The 11,616-nt window shown below is 36.7% G+C and overlaps 2 protein-coding genes and 2 long non-coding RNA genes across 6 annotated transcripts in view; 3 read left to right on the top strand and 1 right to left on the bottom strand.

The window, feature by feature from the left end:
- LOC148981493 (uncharacterized) overlaps window positions 1-11,616 on the top strand; it is a 139,530-nt gene that overhangs the window by 9,661 nt on the left and 118,253 nt on the right. The gene's annotated exons all lie outside the window — the stretch shown is intronic.
- On the top strand, window positions 190-2,387 carry LOC120482473 (vitelline membrane outer layer protein 1). The gene is made up of 4 exons (XM_039676828.2): window positions 190-1,253; window positions 1,466-1,575; window positions 1,688-1,801; window positions 1,992-2,387. Exons 1-4 carry the CDS (start codon window positions 1,050-1,052, stop codon window positions 2,170-2,172), a joined length of 609 nt encoding a protein of 202 aa, XP_039532762.2. The 5' UTR covers window positions 190-1,049; the 3' UTR covers window positions 2,173-2,387.
- LOC148981494 (uncharacterized) lies at window positions 1,677-4,703 on the bottom strand. Of its 3 annotated transcripts, none has more exons than XR_016168580.1 (3): window positions 4,564-4,703; window positions 1,998-2,162; window positions 1,677-1,785 (listed from the first exon to the last, which is right to left on the bottom strand). It is a non-coding gene; the product is annotated as an uncharacterized LOC148981494 (long non-coding RNA). The 3 variants fall into 3 exon arrangements; XR_016168579.1 differs by having other exon boundaries at window positions 1,720-1,906; XR_016168581.1 differs by lacking the exon at window positions 1,677-1,785 and adding an exon at window positions 1,854-1,903.
- LOC120482467 (uncharacterized) lies at window positions 4,787-11,516 on the top strand. The gene is made up of 7 exons (XM_089131496.1): window positions 4,787-5,195; window positions 6,232-6,537; window positions 6,849-7,100; window positions 8,826-8,834; window positions 10,107-10,235; window positions 10,845-10,885; window positions 10,994-11,516. The coding sequence occupies exons 1-7, from the start codon at window positions 5,060-5,062 to the stop codon at window positions 11,084-11,086; spliced, it is 966 nt and encodes a 321-aa protein (XP_088987622.1). The 5' UTR covers window positions 4,787-5,059; the 3' UTR covers window positions 11,087-11,516.

Below are 11,616 nucleotides of genomic sequence, written 5' to 3' on the forward strand. Positions count from 1 at the left end.
ACTTAACATTGCATAACCAAAAAAGAAAACTATTTTTAAAATAAAATTGAAAAATTGGACATTTTTAACGTTCAGAGAATATTCAAAAAATAGTTTTGTTGTTTAACTCAATGGGAACGTTAGCAATGCACATCTACAATGAGAAGTGCTGATCTATATCCTCCTCACATTACATCACATGAAAAACATGAAAAGGTGAACTACACTATTGGGCATTCAAAATGAACATGATGGCATCAATTTACTGATTAAATGAATATAGTTTCCATTGGAGGAGTTTGGTCTGATCTTAGACTCCCCAAACCTTTCTGCTCCTTTTCCATATAAACCCAGATAATTCAATTATTACCAAATGGTGATGTCTGTCATTATAATTAGATTTTGGTTGTGTATTCAGGAGCTCACACTGTGAGGTCTGCCTGATTTTACATACAGGAGGTAGTTTGAATGAGGCTAAGGGACACATCACTTTTTCACATTTCATAACTTCTTTTAGCTTTTCATCATAGTTGAGAATGAAACCATTTTACCAGGCGCACTGTGACACTTTAAAAGACACCAAACATGAATTACATTTTGTACACACATGACATTGCATGAGTTTTCAGTGTATTTCAGGTGAGGAGGAGAAGGGGGAGATAGTGTGTGTGAAGTGTGAACTGCGTCTCCAAAGTTCCTGTTACATATGCAAGAGGCAGTTCCATATTCAAGAGATAGTTCATGTGTTAATGCCCAGGATGGCCTTTTGCCACATTGAGGGGTCGGCCATTATATTCAGTTGGTGGTAATAGCCTCTATTGTCTTTAGATGATTCGATTAAGTGGTCACCTGTAAGGTCAACACTTTTAAGGACTGCCCACTGAATGCCTATATAAGATGCCATGTACAGTTCCTTTAGTCAGACTTGATGACTGCATTTCCCGACAGCTCTTGGTCTCAGTAAAGGATCCGGCTGAAGATACAACCAAGTCTCCTGGTTTTGGTTACAGGCTGCAGATAGTCTACCTGAAAATAAGTCTGTATTTATCAACCAGGCCAGTGCTGTAGCAATGCATCACTTCTTTTCCATGATGTTTTCACTGCTAGCCATTATTTGGCATGCGAGCAGTCTGCCTGCTGTACGTCGTTCTCAGCGAAGCGTCGACCGATCTTACAGATCTGAGCTGACGGTGTCGAATGGGATGAATTGGGGATCGTGGGGATATAAGAGCATGTGTCCAAGTGGAAGGTACGCCGCAGGGTTTAGTCTGAGGGTAAGTTGACTCTATTTTGCTAATATGGGGGGGATGTGCGCTTCAAAGGATCAAAAAGGTGGAGTTGCTGTTTTCATTTAATTCTCCAGGGAACTGCACCTGGTTGTGTGTCTGTGTAATATTAAAGAGCATGAAGATAATAAATGTTACTAAGTGTTGGGTTAGAGTTTACTCTTTCAAGTGGAAGACTGTCTCAATGTTGTTTTTTAAAGGTGGAAAGACCACTTGATGGTGATGATACAGCGCTCAATGGGATTCGTCTTTATTGTGTCGATCGGCCAGGCTCACGTGACCACAACTCAATTGAGTCCAACGTAGGAAGGTAATGGACTCAAATCCTTGCATTAAGTGTTTAAGATATTTAAGTAAATTGAGGATTTTCTTTAAAATAATGATTGATTTGATCAGGCAACGTCTGTGTGTGTTTTCTTCAGCTGGGGGGATTGGACAGATGTCAAGTGGTGTTATTCTGGATTCTTGACCGCTTTCCAGCTGAGAGTTGAATCTTCCCAAGGAAACGGAGATGATACGGCTGCAAACAACATCAAGTGAGTGTGTGGTGCTATAAGTTATAACAACTTACCCATCCTGGTTTTATTTGGCTATTTAAGGACTCAGTTTTCCCCCCATCAATCTCACTCGCAGTCGTGCTGCTGTTCAAGATTGTGATTGCTGTGTCAATCCGACTGCGCAATTACATATTTTATCATAATATTGTCACATCTGAATTTTTTCCAGGTTCACCTGCAGTGGAGGTGCTGTGCTGGAGGGTGACGGCACAAACTGGGGCAACTGGGGCGACTGGAGCCCAACGTGTCATGGAAGAGGAATCTGTGGCATCAAGACCCGGATAGAAGAGCCACAGGGAGGAGGAGACGACACCGCTCTCAATAACGTCATCATGTTCTGCTGTGATTAAGGTGACGTGATCACAATCAAAAACTCAAGAACAACAAGAACATCAAGAAGATTAAATGTTTTGCATGTCATACAGCATAATGTAAATATGTAAGGTTAGCAGGTCATTATCAAAAGATGCAGACATGTTCTGCTGACCAACCAAAGAAGGAGCTGGGTGATTTTGTAATAATGAGCTTCTTTCCTTATTAAACTTGAAAATGTTATGGTACACATTCTCTGTGTCTGCTTGATCATCCTCACAGGAAACCCTTGCGCTCAAAATAATTCACTGGTTTGAGGAGGACAAACTTAAATTAGTCAAACGAACTTTATTTAAAGAGTATAAAAATGTTCCTGCAACATTTTGTAGTTATAATTAAATTAATGTTTATTAAACTGTTGTAGTAGCCTAACTTAATATCACATTTTAATCATGCTGGGAGGAGAAAAACCGAAATGGTACTATTTGTGTGATATTGATTAACAAAATGATATAAATATATACATTTTCTAACCCCCATATCTTGAATTTTGTGATCATTCACATGCATTCATAAATATGTGATGTTTGTCAATAATATGAAATATTTAATCCGGAAAGGACAAAACAAATGATAATGAATGAACCCAAAAGGTTCCATATAGAACTTTTTGCCTAGTTACAAAACCCCTTACTATTCGCCTTATTCACTTGGCGGCCATTTTGAAAATGGAACGCCGCTGAGGGGTACACTCACCTAGAAGGATGCATGCGACGCAGCAGCACCAGCAATGAAAACTCGCAATGCGGACCACCAATCATTCCTGTCTGCCCGAATTGACGATGCAAAATGTGAAGCAAAGTGCCAGTAACTGAAACATCCCCCGGGCTGTGTTAATTAAGGGATACAGTACCTGTATCGGAGGTTTTATCCACGACATTGAACGTAGGAATGGACGCCTTGCCAGTTTCTGCGAGCTTGCAGCAGCCAGAGGTAATTAACGTTAGTAAGCTAAGCTGTAATATGGAGTTGTTGACTGTGTAAGTTACTATGTTAGATACAATTGTACTTTATTGTTTAGATAGATACACATCCAGTAGCTTACATACACACGCATGTAAAACAATCAAATCACTCACATGTATGTAAAAGGAAAGAGGAGAAGTGATTTTAAGGTCTGACAGGGACTGATCCTGTTACACACTGACAATGATAAGCTGCTATGGTGACAATACAAGTTTACATCTATGTATAGATTCATAAAGAATAAAAATAATGATGGTAATGGATTTGTATAGATTCTAATAGTACACAGTCAACTTCCTACAAGCTTGCAGAAACTGAGGTAAATTGGCGTCCATTCTTACGTTCAATGTCGTGGATAAAACCTCCGATACAGGTACTGTATCCCTTTATTAACACAGCCCGGGGGATGTTTCAGTCACTGGCACTTTGCTTCACATTTTGCATCGTTAATTCGGGCAGACAGGAATGATTGGTGGTCCGCACTGCGAGTTTTCATTGCTGGTGCTGCTGCGTCGCATGCATCCTTCTGGGTGAGTGTACCCCTCAGCGGCGTTCCATTTTCAAAATGGCCGCCAAGTGAATAAGGCGAATTGAACCCTTAAAAAGGGTTCTGTATAGAACCTTTTAGGGGTTCCAAATACGTTGCGCTGATAGAACCTTTTAAAGTTCTATATAGAACCTTTTCTTTTAAGAGTGTACATATACCCTCATGAGTATGGTGACTGGAGGGTATATGGAGCTGCCTGAAGTGTAAGTTGACTCGCTCCCTCTGTCAAAATCGAGGGTCTGTCCATATAAACTTCCCTCGTCCACTTCAGGTAGTGGAACACACTTCAAAATGGCTCCAGGGATTCCCCCGAGGGGAAGTAGGGAAGTTCAGAATTCAGAATTCCAGGTGCTGGAACAGGGAATCCGTGTGTGGACCACAGACGCCGCCTGTCATTGACTTACATAAGGCATCACTTCCGCTGGTCCATCACAGGATTTTCCGTGATTCCGTGAACCTGACACAGATTTTGAGTTAAGGGGACGTGTTCATTTCACAGAATTCTGTGAGACCAGGTTGGCCTATTCGAAGGTTCAAATGTTCACTTATCTCTTCTCCTTTGTTTTAGTTGGGATGATCAATCACAGACTCCTGAGCCATAGATGAGTATACATTTAGATTTATTAGTACTTTCATAGCGGCTTTCTGCCACCACATGCACCATGCTAACAGTTTCTTCCATACACTAGACAGGGTTGCCACTACTCCATAAAACCAACCACTATCATTACAACATTGATGTGATTTTGTAGGCTGTTGTATTCGTTTTATTATGCATAAACGGACCATGGTGAACATACAGGTTAAAGGGATAGCTCACTTTGAAATGTGAGATATGAGATATGTTTTAGCTTACCTCAAGGGCATCCAAGATGTAGGTGTCTTTGTTTCACAGTATTTTTAATTTTGATATTTTTCGGTCAAACCGTTGTTGTCTAGTTAGAGTTTTTACACATTTATCTCCAGTTGTGCTCACTGTCGTTTAGCAATCGAAAAAAAAAGCTGTAAGCCTTAGACAGCAGGCCATATACTTAGCCATCTTGTTGGTACATGCCTACCACGTAGGCTACAGCGTCATAAACCAACATGGCTGAACGACCACGTTTGCGAGAAAAGGTTATAGTTTCTCCAATGATGCATCGTACCATGGTTGCGTTCGTTGGGAATAGTCAGTTTCTCCTGGATAATCTGTTTTCTGTGGCTGGTTCAAGTTTCATCAGTTTTTAGTCTCATCAATATGGAAAAGCAGTTTCTCAGAGATCAGTGTGAAACGTTTCGAAGTGTTTTTAAATTAAACGATCAGTGTTTTTTAACAAATGCTAAACTGAGCTGTTTGTGGTGAGAGAGTTATAATGAGGTTACATGAGTGTCATTTCACACTTATTCAACTTCCTGTTTTAAATACAACGTCAGCCATCTTGATGTTTGCTACAATGGCAGTAGATCGTCTACTTAGATCCTTCATTCTTCTCCTCGTCTGTAACACAGGTAATACACTCAGTTATTAAATGTGTATAAATAACTGAAATGTCTTGTTTTAGTGCTTTATCTATAATGTCACTTGTATAAAGCATCATGATCTATAGTTCTGCATCTGGTGAACAGGATCTGCTCCTGATGACAAACTAAAGCACTAGAGAGCAAGAGTGACTCGTCTCTAACATTACTAAAACTAGAGTGCTATAAGAATCATTTCCATTAGGGGTTGAAAAAAACACATCAGATTTGTATTTATTTGAGATATTTTGATTATATTTCATGAAGTATGTTGTAACACAGTTGTGGGAAGAAGGAAGTGGAAACCGTTGAATGATCAAAGATTTTTAATAATTAAATAAACTAGGGCTGTGCAAAAATTAATTGCGATTAATCGCGTCCAAAATAAAAGTCTGTGTTTACATAATATATTTGTGTGTGCTGTATATAATTATTTTGTATATATAAATACACACACATGCATGTATATATTTAAGAAAATGTGTTGTTCATATATAAAATATTTATATTTATATAATATAGATTATGTATTTATATATATATATACAGAATTTAAGTGAAAATAAGTCTTAAATATATACATGCATGTGTGTGTATTTATATATACAAAATAATTATATACAGCACACACAAATATATTATGTAAACACAGACTTTTATTTTGGACGCGATTAATCGCAATTAATTTTTGCACAGCCCTAAAATAAACATATACAAAAGTAAAGGCAGCATCCCCTCACGGACGACTGCTGTCACATAATAAATCAGAAACACACCGGAAAATCCAGGCCTGTCCTTCACTGTCGTCGCGACTCGCTCATAGTGTGTTTTGTTATTTGTGTGTTTTCAATGTTCATCAAACACATCTAACCTTTGCCGCCTGAGAGCAGTGCATAATGTAAGGACTAATATATCTGCAAGACTGCAACTCCAGAATGGAGATTGGAGACAGTGGTTTTGATCAACTCTGGTACTGGAACACAGAGCATGAGATGATTAACAAATCAGTGTGTTTCTCTCTCCTCAGGGTTCAGTGCTGAGATCTCTGTGTTTGTGCAGACGCGAGATTCTGTTCAACTGGAAATACAGACTCAGAAACTACCAGAGTTTGATCTTTTATCCTGGATAAATGATAAATCAGAAACGATAGTTAGATATATGATTGAATCTAAAACAGTCAGACTTCACCCTTCCTACAAGGACAGAGTATATTTCAATGATGAAAGTTTCTCTCTCACACTGAAGAACATGCAGAAGACAGACAGTGGACTCTATACAGCCAGAACAACTGGAGAATCGAATATAGAGATTACTTACAGAGTATCTGTTATAGGTGAGTCTCATTTCATTGTGTTCCTGTATAAAAGACAATTCAGAAGAGTAATGTTTAATTTCGCACTTTTATATAGCGTGCAAATTTATTTTTACTCTAACATTTTAAATAAAAAATACAGATCAATGTGGTGAAACAAATATTGTTGGGTCGTGTTTATTCTTTATGTTGTTTTTAGATTTGAATGTATACTCCATCTCTGCTGTGATATTCATACAGCATGAATCAATGTTTAAACTTTTCTTTTTTTAAATCAATGGGCTGTTAAATTGTGAGTGTGATTCTGATCTTGGCATAAATGTGTGTTTCAGACGCTGTGAAGGCTCCTGTTCTGACTGTAAACTCAATCTGGTCCAGTGATTCCTGTGTTATTTTTAGTTTTACCTGTAGAGGTCATAACCTCACACTCAGCTCCATGTTTCAACATGGCAGCTGCTCTCCAGAGGAAGTGATATCACATGAGAACTACAATCTCACCCTGAACTGCAGTGAGGAATCCATCATCTGTAACCATAGCAACACTGTCAGCTGGAAGGAAGACAGAATACATGTAAAACAACACTGTAAATGATTTCTGTTGTTTTCACAGGATTATACTGTTTTTCTCAACAGTTTCTTACTGTATAATCTATGTACAGTAAGTTACAGTAGATTTAGTTGTTTTCACAGTATTAAATTGTTTTTTCAACAGTTATGTACTGTGCACACAGTTGACAGTATGTTACTGTAGAATTGCAATGCATTCTGGGAAATTATCAGTTACTGTTAATCTAAATACAGCAGTGCAATTGACCGCGAAAAACACCACACACGGTTCCACGGGTAAAATTGCTAGCCTACTAATGTTATTCTTACATTTAAAATAAAAATGTAGCACTGGTTGACCATTAACAGTCATAATTTATGACATAATTTATGTCAGTGGGGTGTGCATGAGAGCATATTTGACTTTGGAAGAGTTTCTCTGTCGTGTCAGTGGTGCTGCTGTCTTTTCTGCCGACCTGCAACTTCTTCATCTGGTAAGTAATAATTCTTATAATGTGTAAACGGATTCTAGCTAATAATAACTTTAAAGTTATTTAGAATAGCTGACCACGATTTCTATATTCAATTTAATATATTCGACATTTTAATATAATATGTATATGATAGGCTACTCTTCAATGTAGCCATTTGGGATGTTACTGTAAATTCAAATACATTAGTACGAAATGACCGCGAAAAATAACCACAACAAGCTGCCATTTTATGAAGAACTCTTCAGTTCCCTTCCCTCTGTAAGAACACGCAGGCCGTGCATCGCGTCGCTGTCGGTCGGCAACGTTTTCGCCATACATCTGGTTAGTAATTCATATTTTTATGCAAACCATATGAGTTAACAGATTACCGTTAGAAAGAAGTGGCCGCGGAATGTTCGATAACGTCTGTATAAGTCAGACGCGGATTTCTTTTATGTTGATAGCCTTACTTGATTAAATGTGATTTTATTAACATATATTTCATATGTAACCTCTTATACGGTCAAAATGGTCTAATCATTTTGTTATTTACCACGTTAAGTCGGTGGAAGCGCCTGCACGTTCATTATTTTATGACTTACAGGGGTTAGGAATTGATAATCGATAAATGTATCCTGAAATCGGACATCCAAGGTTAGGATTCGGATTTATTGTTATAAAATTAAAGTGCCGATTCCTCTTATTGATTTTTTCACGCTTATTTTCGTGTAAATCCTGACCTGGCGTTCTGCCATTATAACGTTACCTCAGTGATAAAGTTGGACCGCGGAAAGCGCCCAGTATTTGTTGTGGTCTTTGGTAATCTTTGGTTATCATTAACGACACATACACGAGGGAGTTAGCCTGGTGTTGAACACTTTACTAGCGAACTTAGAATCAACAACAACAAAAAAACCCCGGGTCATACCAACTACACAAACTGCCTGGGGGTGTTCCGGTAGGAACCATTCACTGCATATACTACAGTATTGTCGGCTATAATATCTTTTTTTTTTTTTACTATGTGTAAACTGACATGTACTCATTTGAAGGGAACGATGCCTTGTCAATCTTTTTTTAAGTCGTGTAACTTAGTATCACACAAGCAAGATTTAGCCTACGTTTTCACGTGATCGTAAATGAATTGATTTTAAACAACAGTCCAAACAAGATTTTAGTATTAAGTGAATTACACTTTAGACATCATTTTGTCTGTTTTTGCTGTTTAGCCAAAACAACAACAAAAACGTACTATATTTTAACTGTCTTGTCTGTTCTCCTTTTTCACAGGTGTGAGCTGTGCATGTTAAGAAGACCCCTATCCATCTTGACGACCGATGAATTGTAAATCTAATCTAATTTAATTATTCTATTTATCTAACTACTACTACTATACCTTGGTCCAGTACTGACCCACTGAGAACATTTTAAACGGATTTTTATCCATCTGTGAATTTTGTCTATCTGCAAGTTGTTTAGAATTGTTGTGTGAAAATAAACGTTACAGTACAGTTTAAGGTTTAATTGCATAAAAGCTTGGATAAAAAAATTTCCTATTGCAAAAGTTAGAACATAAGTCTGCATATAAATAATTATTGATATCCGTAATGCAAGTTTTTCATGGCACATGTGCATGATGAGGTTGTTTTGTGTTTATTTAATTTTTTTTTAAAGGACACTGGATAACTTGTCATTTTGTTATACTCATCTGGATTGGTGGTTTACTCGTCAAAGCTTTTATAGTTTATAAGTTTATATGTGTCTCCCAGCCCTGCAAATCTGGTCCCTTAGATAGAAAGCAGCCAAAAACCCTTTAAAATCAGCAACTGACCAGTTAGACAGTCTATCTCAAACCAATAGACAATCTTAGACTAGTTTAAGCTGTTTTACCCCAGCAGGGAGTGGGTGGATGAGTTGTTATGAACTATCTTTCTAATAGATTGATCAGATAGCACCCCTTTAATCTTTTCTATTTTACCTGTTCATGATAATTCTTGCATGTATTTATGCATAATTGTTCATGATTGTCATGCATGATTTTTATTGTATTATATTACATTTTTATTATTAATGTATTTAATTGTATTAATGTATTTAAATGTATATTATGTAAATGTACTAATGTGTTTGAAAATACACAATAAACCTTGTGCAGTTAAAGCTTCAATTGTTCTTTTTTCTATTTCCCATTAACAGTTAAAATAATATTTCTACTGATTTTCTACAGGTTACACAGTAGCACTATAAAATAAATACAATAACATTTCATACTATACAGTATTATTAAAAATTAACAGTGTAATTCTGTACTTTAATATGGTAAGAAATTACAGTAAAATAATGTTATTTAATTTGCAGTATGCTTAACAGTACTGTAGTTAGTGTTACGGTAATTTTACTGTTAAATGAAATACAGCAAGTACTGGATAATTGTTGCCAGTAAGTTACTGTTAATTTGACAAGAAATTTTTTACAGTGAACTCTGTAGAGGTGAATATCTGCTTTTAATTTGATCTCACAAATCAAGGCAGCTTAGACTAATTATTATGTTCTTCATCTTTTACTTTTCAGATACTGAAAGACCACAAATCAAAACATCTCCTATGCCGTTGATTGGTCTTATTCTGTTTGGTGTTGTGGGAGTGATAGTGATGGTGTTTTCTGGTTTGCTCCTTTACTGTTGCTGCAAGAATAATAAAGGTATATCTATCTCACAAATATTTATATGTAAAAAAGATATTTATACCCTAAAAAATGTATTCTTTAGTAGCTAAAGAATGTTGCAATATGGAAAGGGGAACATAAGCAATAAGGTTTACAGTATATAGAAACAACACATGATTACAGTCTAAACATTTATAAGATATTAAACCAAGATACATCATTGTCTAGTTTTGTCTGGCCATATTTTATGTTATAGTTTATATTTTTCTTCTGTTTCACAGAATACAATATTCCATGCGAATCCCTTAAATACACAAAATTATCTTGTTTCTAAATATTTCTTTTCAAATCTTGACTACAATTCTGACTACATTAAATATTTACTGCTGGCAATAAATACTCAACTCATTTTTTTTTCATACACTTTCTAACTCTTTATGAAATGCTAGGAGACACAACAAAAAAACTATTTTATATTAGTAAGAGCTGTCTAGTGAATCCAGAACTCTGGTCAATATTAAATTTGTATGATGTCAGTCTGATAGATGAGAGAAATCAAACATCTGACAGCAATCAAATGCAAAGAAACATGTTTCCACACAAACCTGTAATCTGTCCAGTAAACATCCATATTCTGATCCTCAGGTGTCAAACAGAGTGACGATACAGACTACGATGATGTTGAGGTGAGATTCAAATGACTTCAGACGTCACAGATAATAAATGTAATGTGACCCAATGAATATTAACTGTATTTCACATGATCTGTGGTGGTTCGATTCATTTTTGTTCAGACTCTGACGCAGAAGATGACAGGAGACACCTGGACCACCATCACCTACCATACAGTAGGACACCAAACACCTTCATCTGCTCATGACTGTTAAAACATAAAAATCCTTTTTGATTGACTGGACTCATTAAAGTCTTGATTTAACTCCTAGATTGCATGACTCTGGTGGAAGTGTACAGGATATCTTATACTGTTGTAAGTCCAGTACTTCAGTACGTTTCTGCAGATATAATGAACGGGACGGGTGTTTCCTTGCTTTCCTCATGTCACTTTAATATATCTCATGTACTCTAATCATACTGTTTATTGTTTTTTTTTTTTTTTTACGCGGTTTGAATTTCTGCTATTTTTACAATGATGTTTTGAATGGCTGCCATTGGTGGTGAAAATGCTTTTTGCAGTCGGATGGTGTAGTTTTAACTTCTACCAGCAGAGGCTCAGGGCCATTAACCAGAAAAACTGGGCCGATGTTAGTTTGACTTTACAAATGTCAATGCCACTCTCATTTCTATGTAAACCTGAGTGGCTTGTATTAAAAATGGGGTTCAACATTAATGTACAGTTACTCTTTTAAAATAGTGTATTGTTGGATGCTGGAATGTTTTCTGTGACTGGTCCAAACCA

This window comes from Pimephales promelas, chromosome 5 (genome assembly GCF_988280905.1).
Source record: "Pimephales promelas chromosome 5, fPimPro1.hap1.1, whole genome shotgun sequence".
In the NCBI taxonomy this organism is placed as follows: Eukaryota; Metazoa; Chordata; class Actinopteri; order Cypriniformes; family Leuciscidae; genus Pimephales; species Pimephales promelas.

What these genes read in the sequence shown, in the direction of transcription:
- LOC120482473 (XM_039676828.2), top strand. Translation starts at nt 1,050, where the DNA reads ATGCATCACTTCTTTTCCATGATGTTTTCACTGCTAGCCATTATTTGG. An exon ending in CCGCAGGGTTTAGTCTGAGG is followed by an intron (nt 1,254 to 1,465) that starts GTAAGTTGACTC and finishes TGTTTTTTAAAG; the next exon opens with GTGGAAAGACCACTTGATGG. An exon ending in ATTGAGTCCAACGTAGGAAG is followed by an intron (nt 1,576 to 1,687) that starts GTAATGGACTCA and finishes TGTTTTCTTCAG; the next exon opens with CTGGGGGGATTGGACAGATG.
- LOC120482467 (XM_089131496.1), top strand. Translation starts at nt 5,060, where the DNA reads ATGAGGTTACATGAGTGTCATTTCACACTTATTCAACTTCCTGTTTTA. An exon ending in TCTCCTCGTCTGTAACACAG is followed by an intron (nt 5,196 to 6,231) that starts GTAATACACTCA and finishes CTCTCTCCTCAG; the next exon opens with GGTTCAGTGCTGAGATCTCT. An exon ending in TTGCTGCAAGAATAATAAAG is followed by an intron (nt 10,236 to 10,844) that starts GTATATCTATCT and finishes TCTGATCCTCAG; the next exon opens with GTGTCAAACAGAGTGACGAT.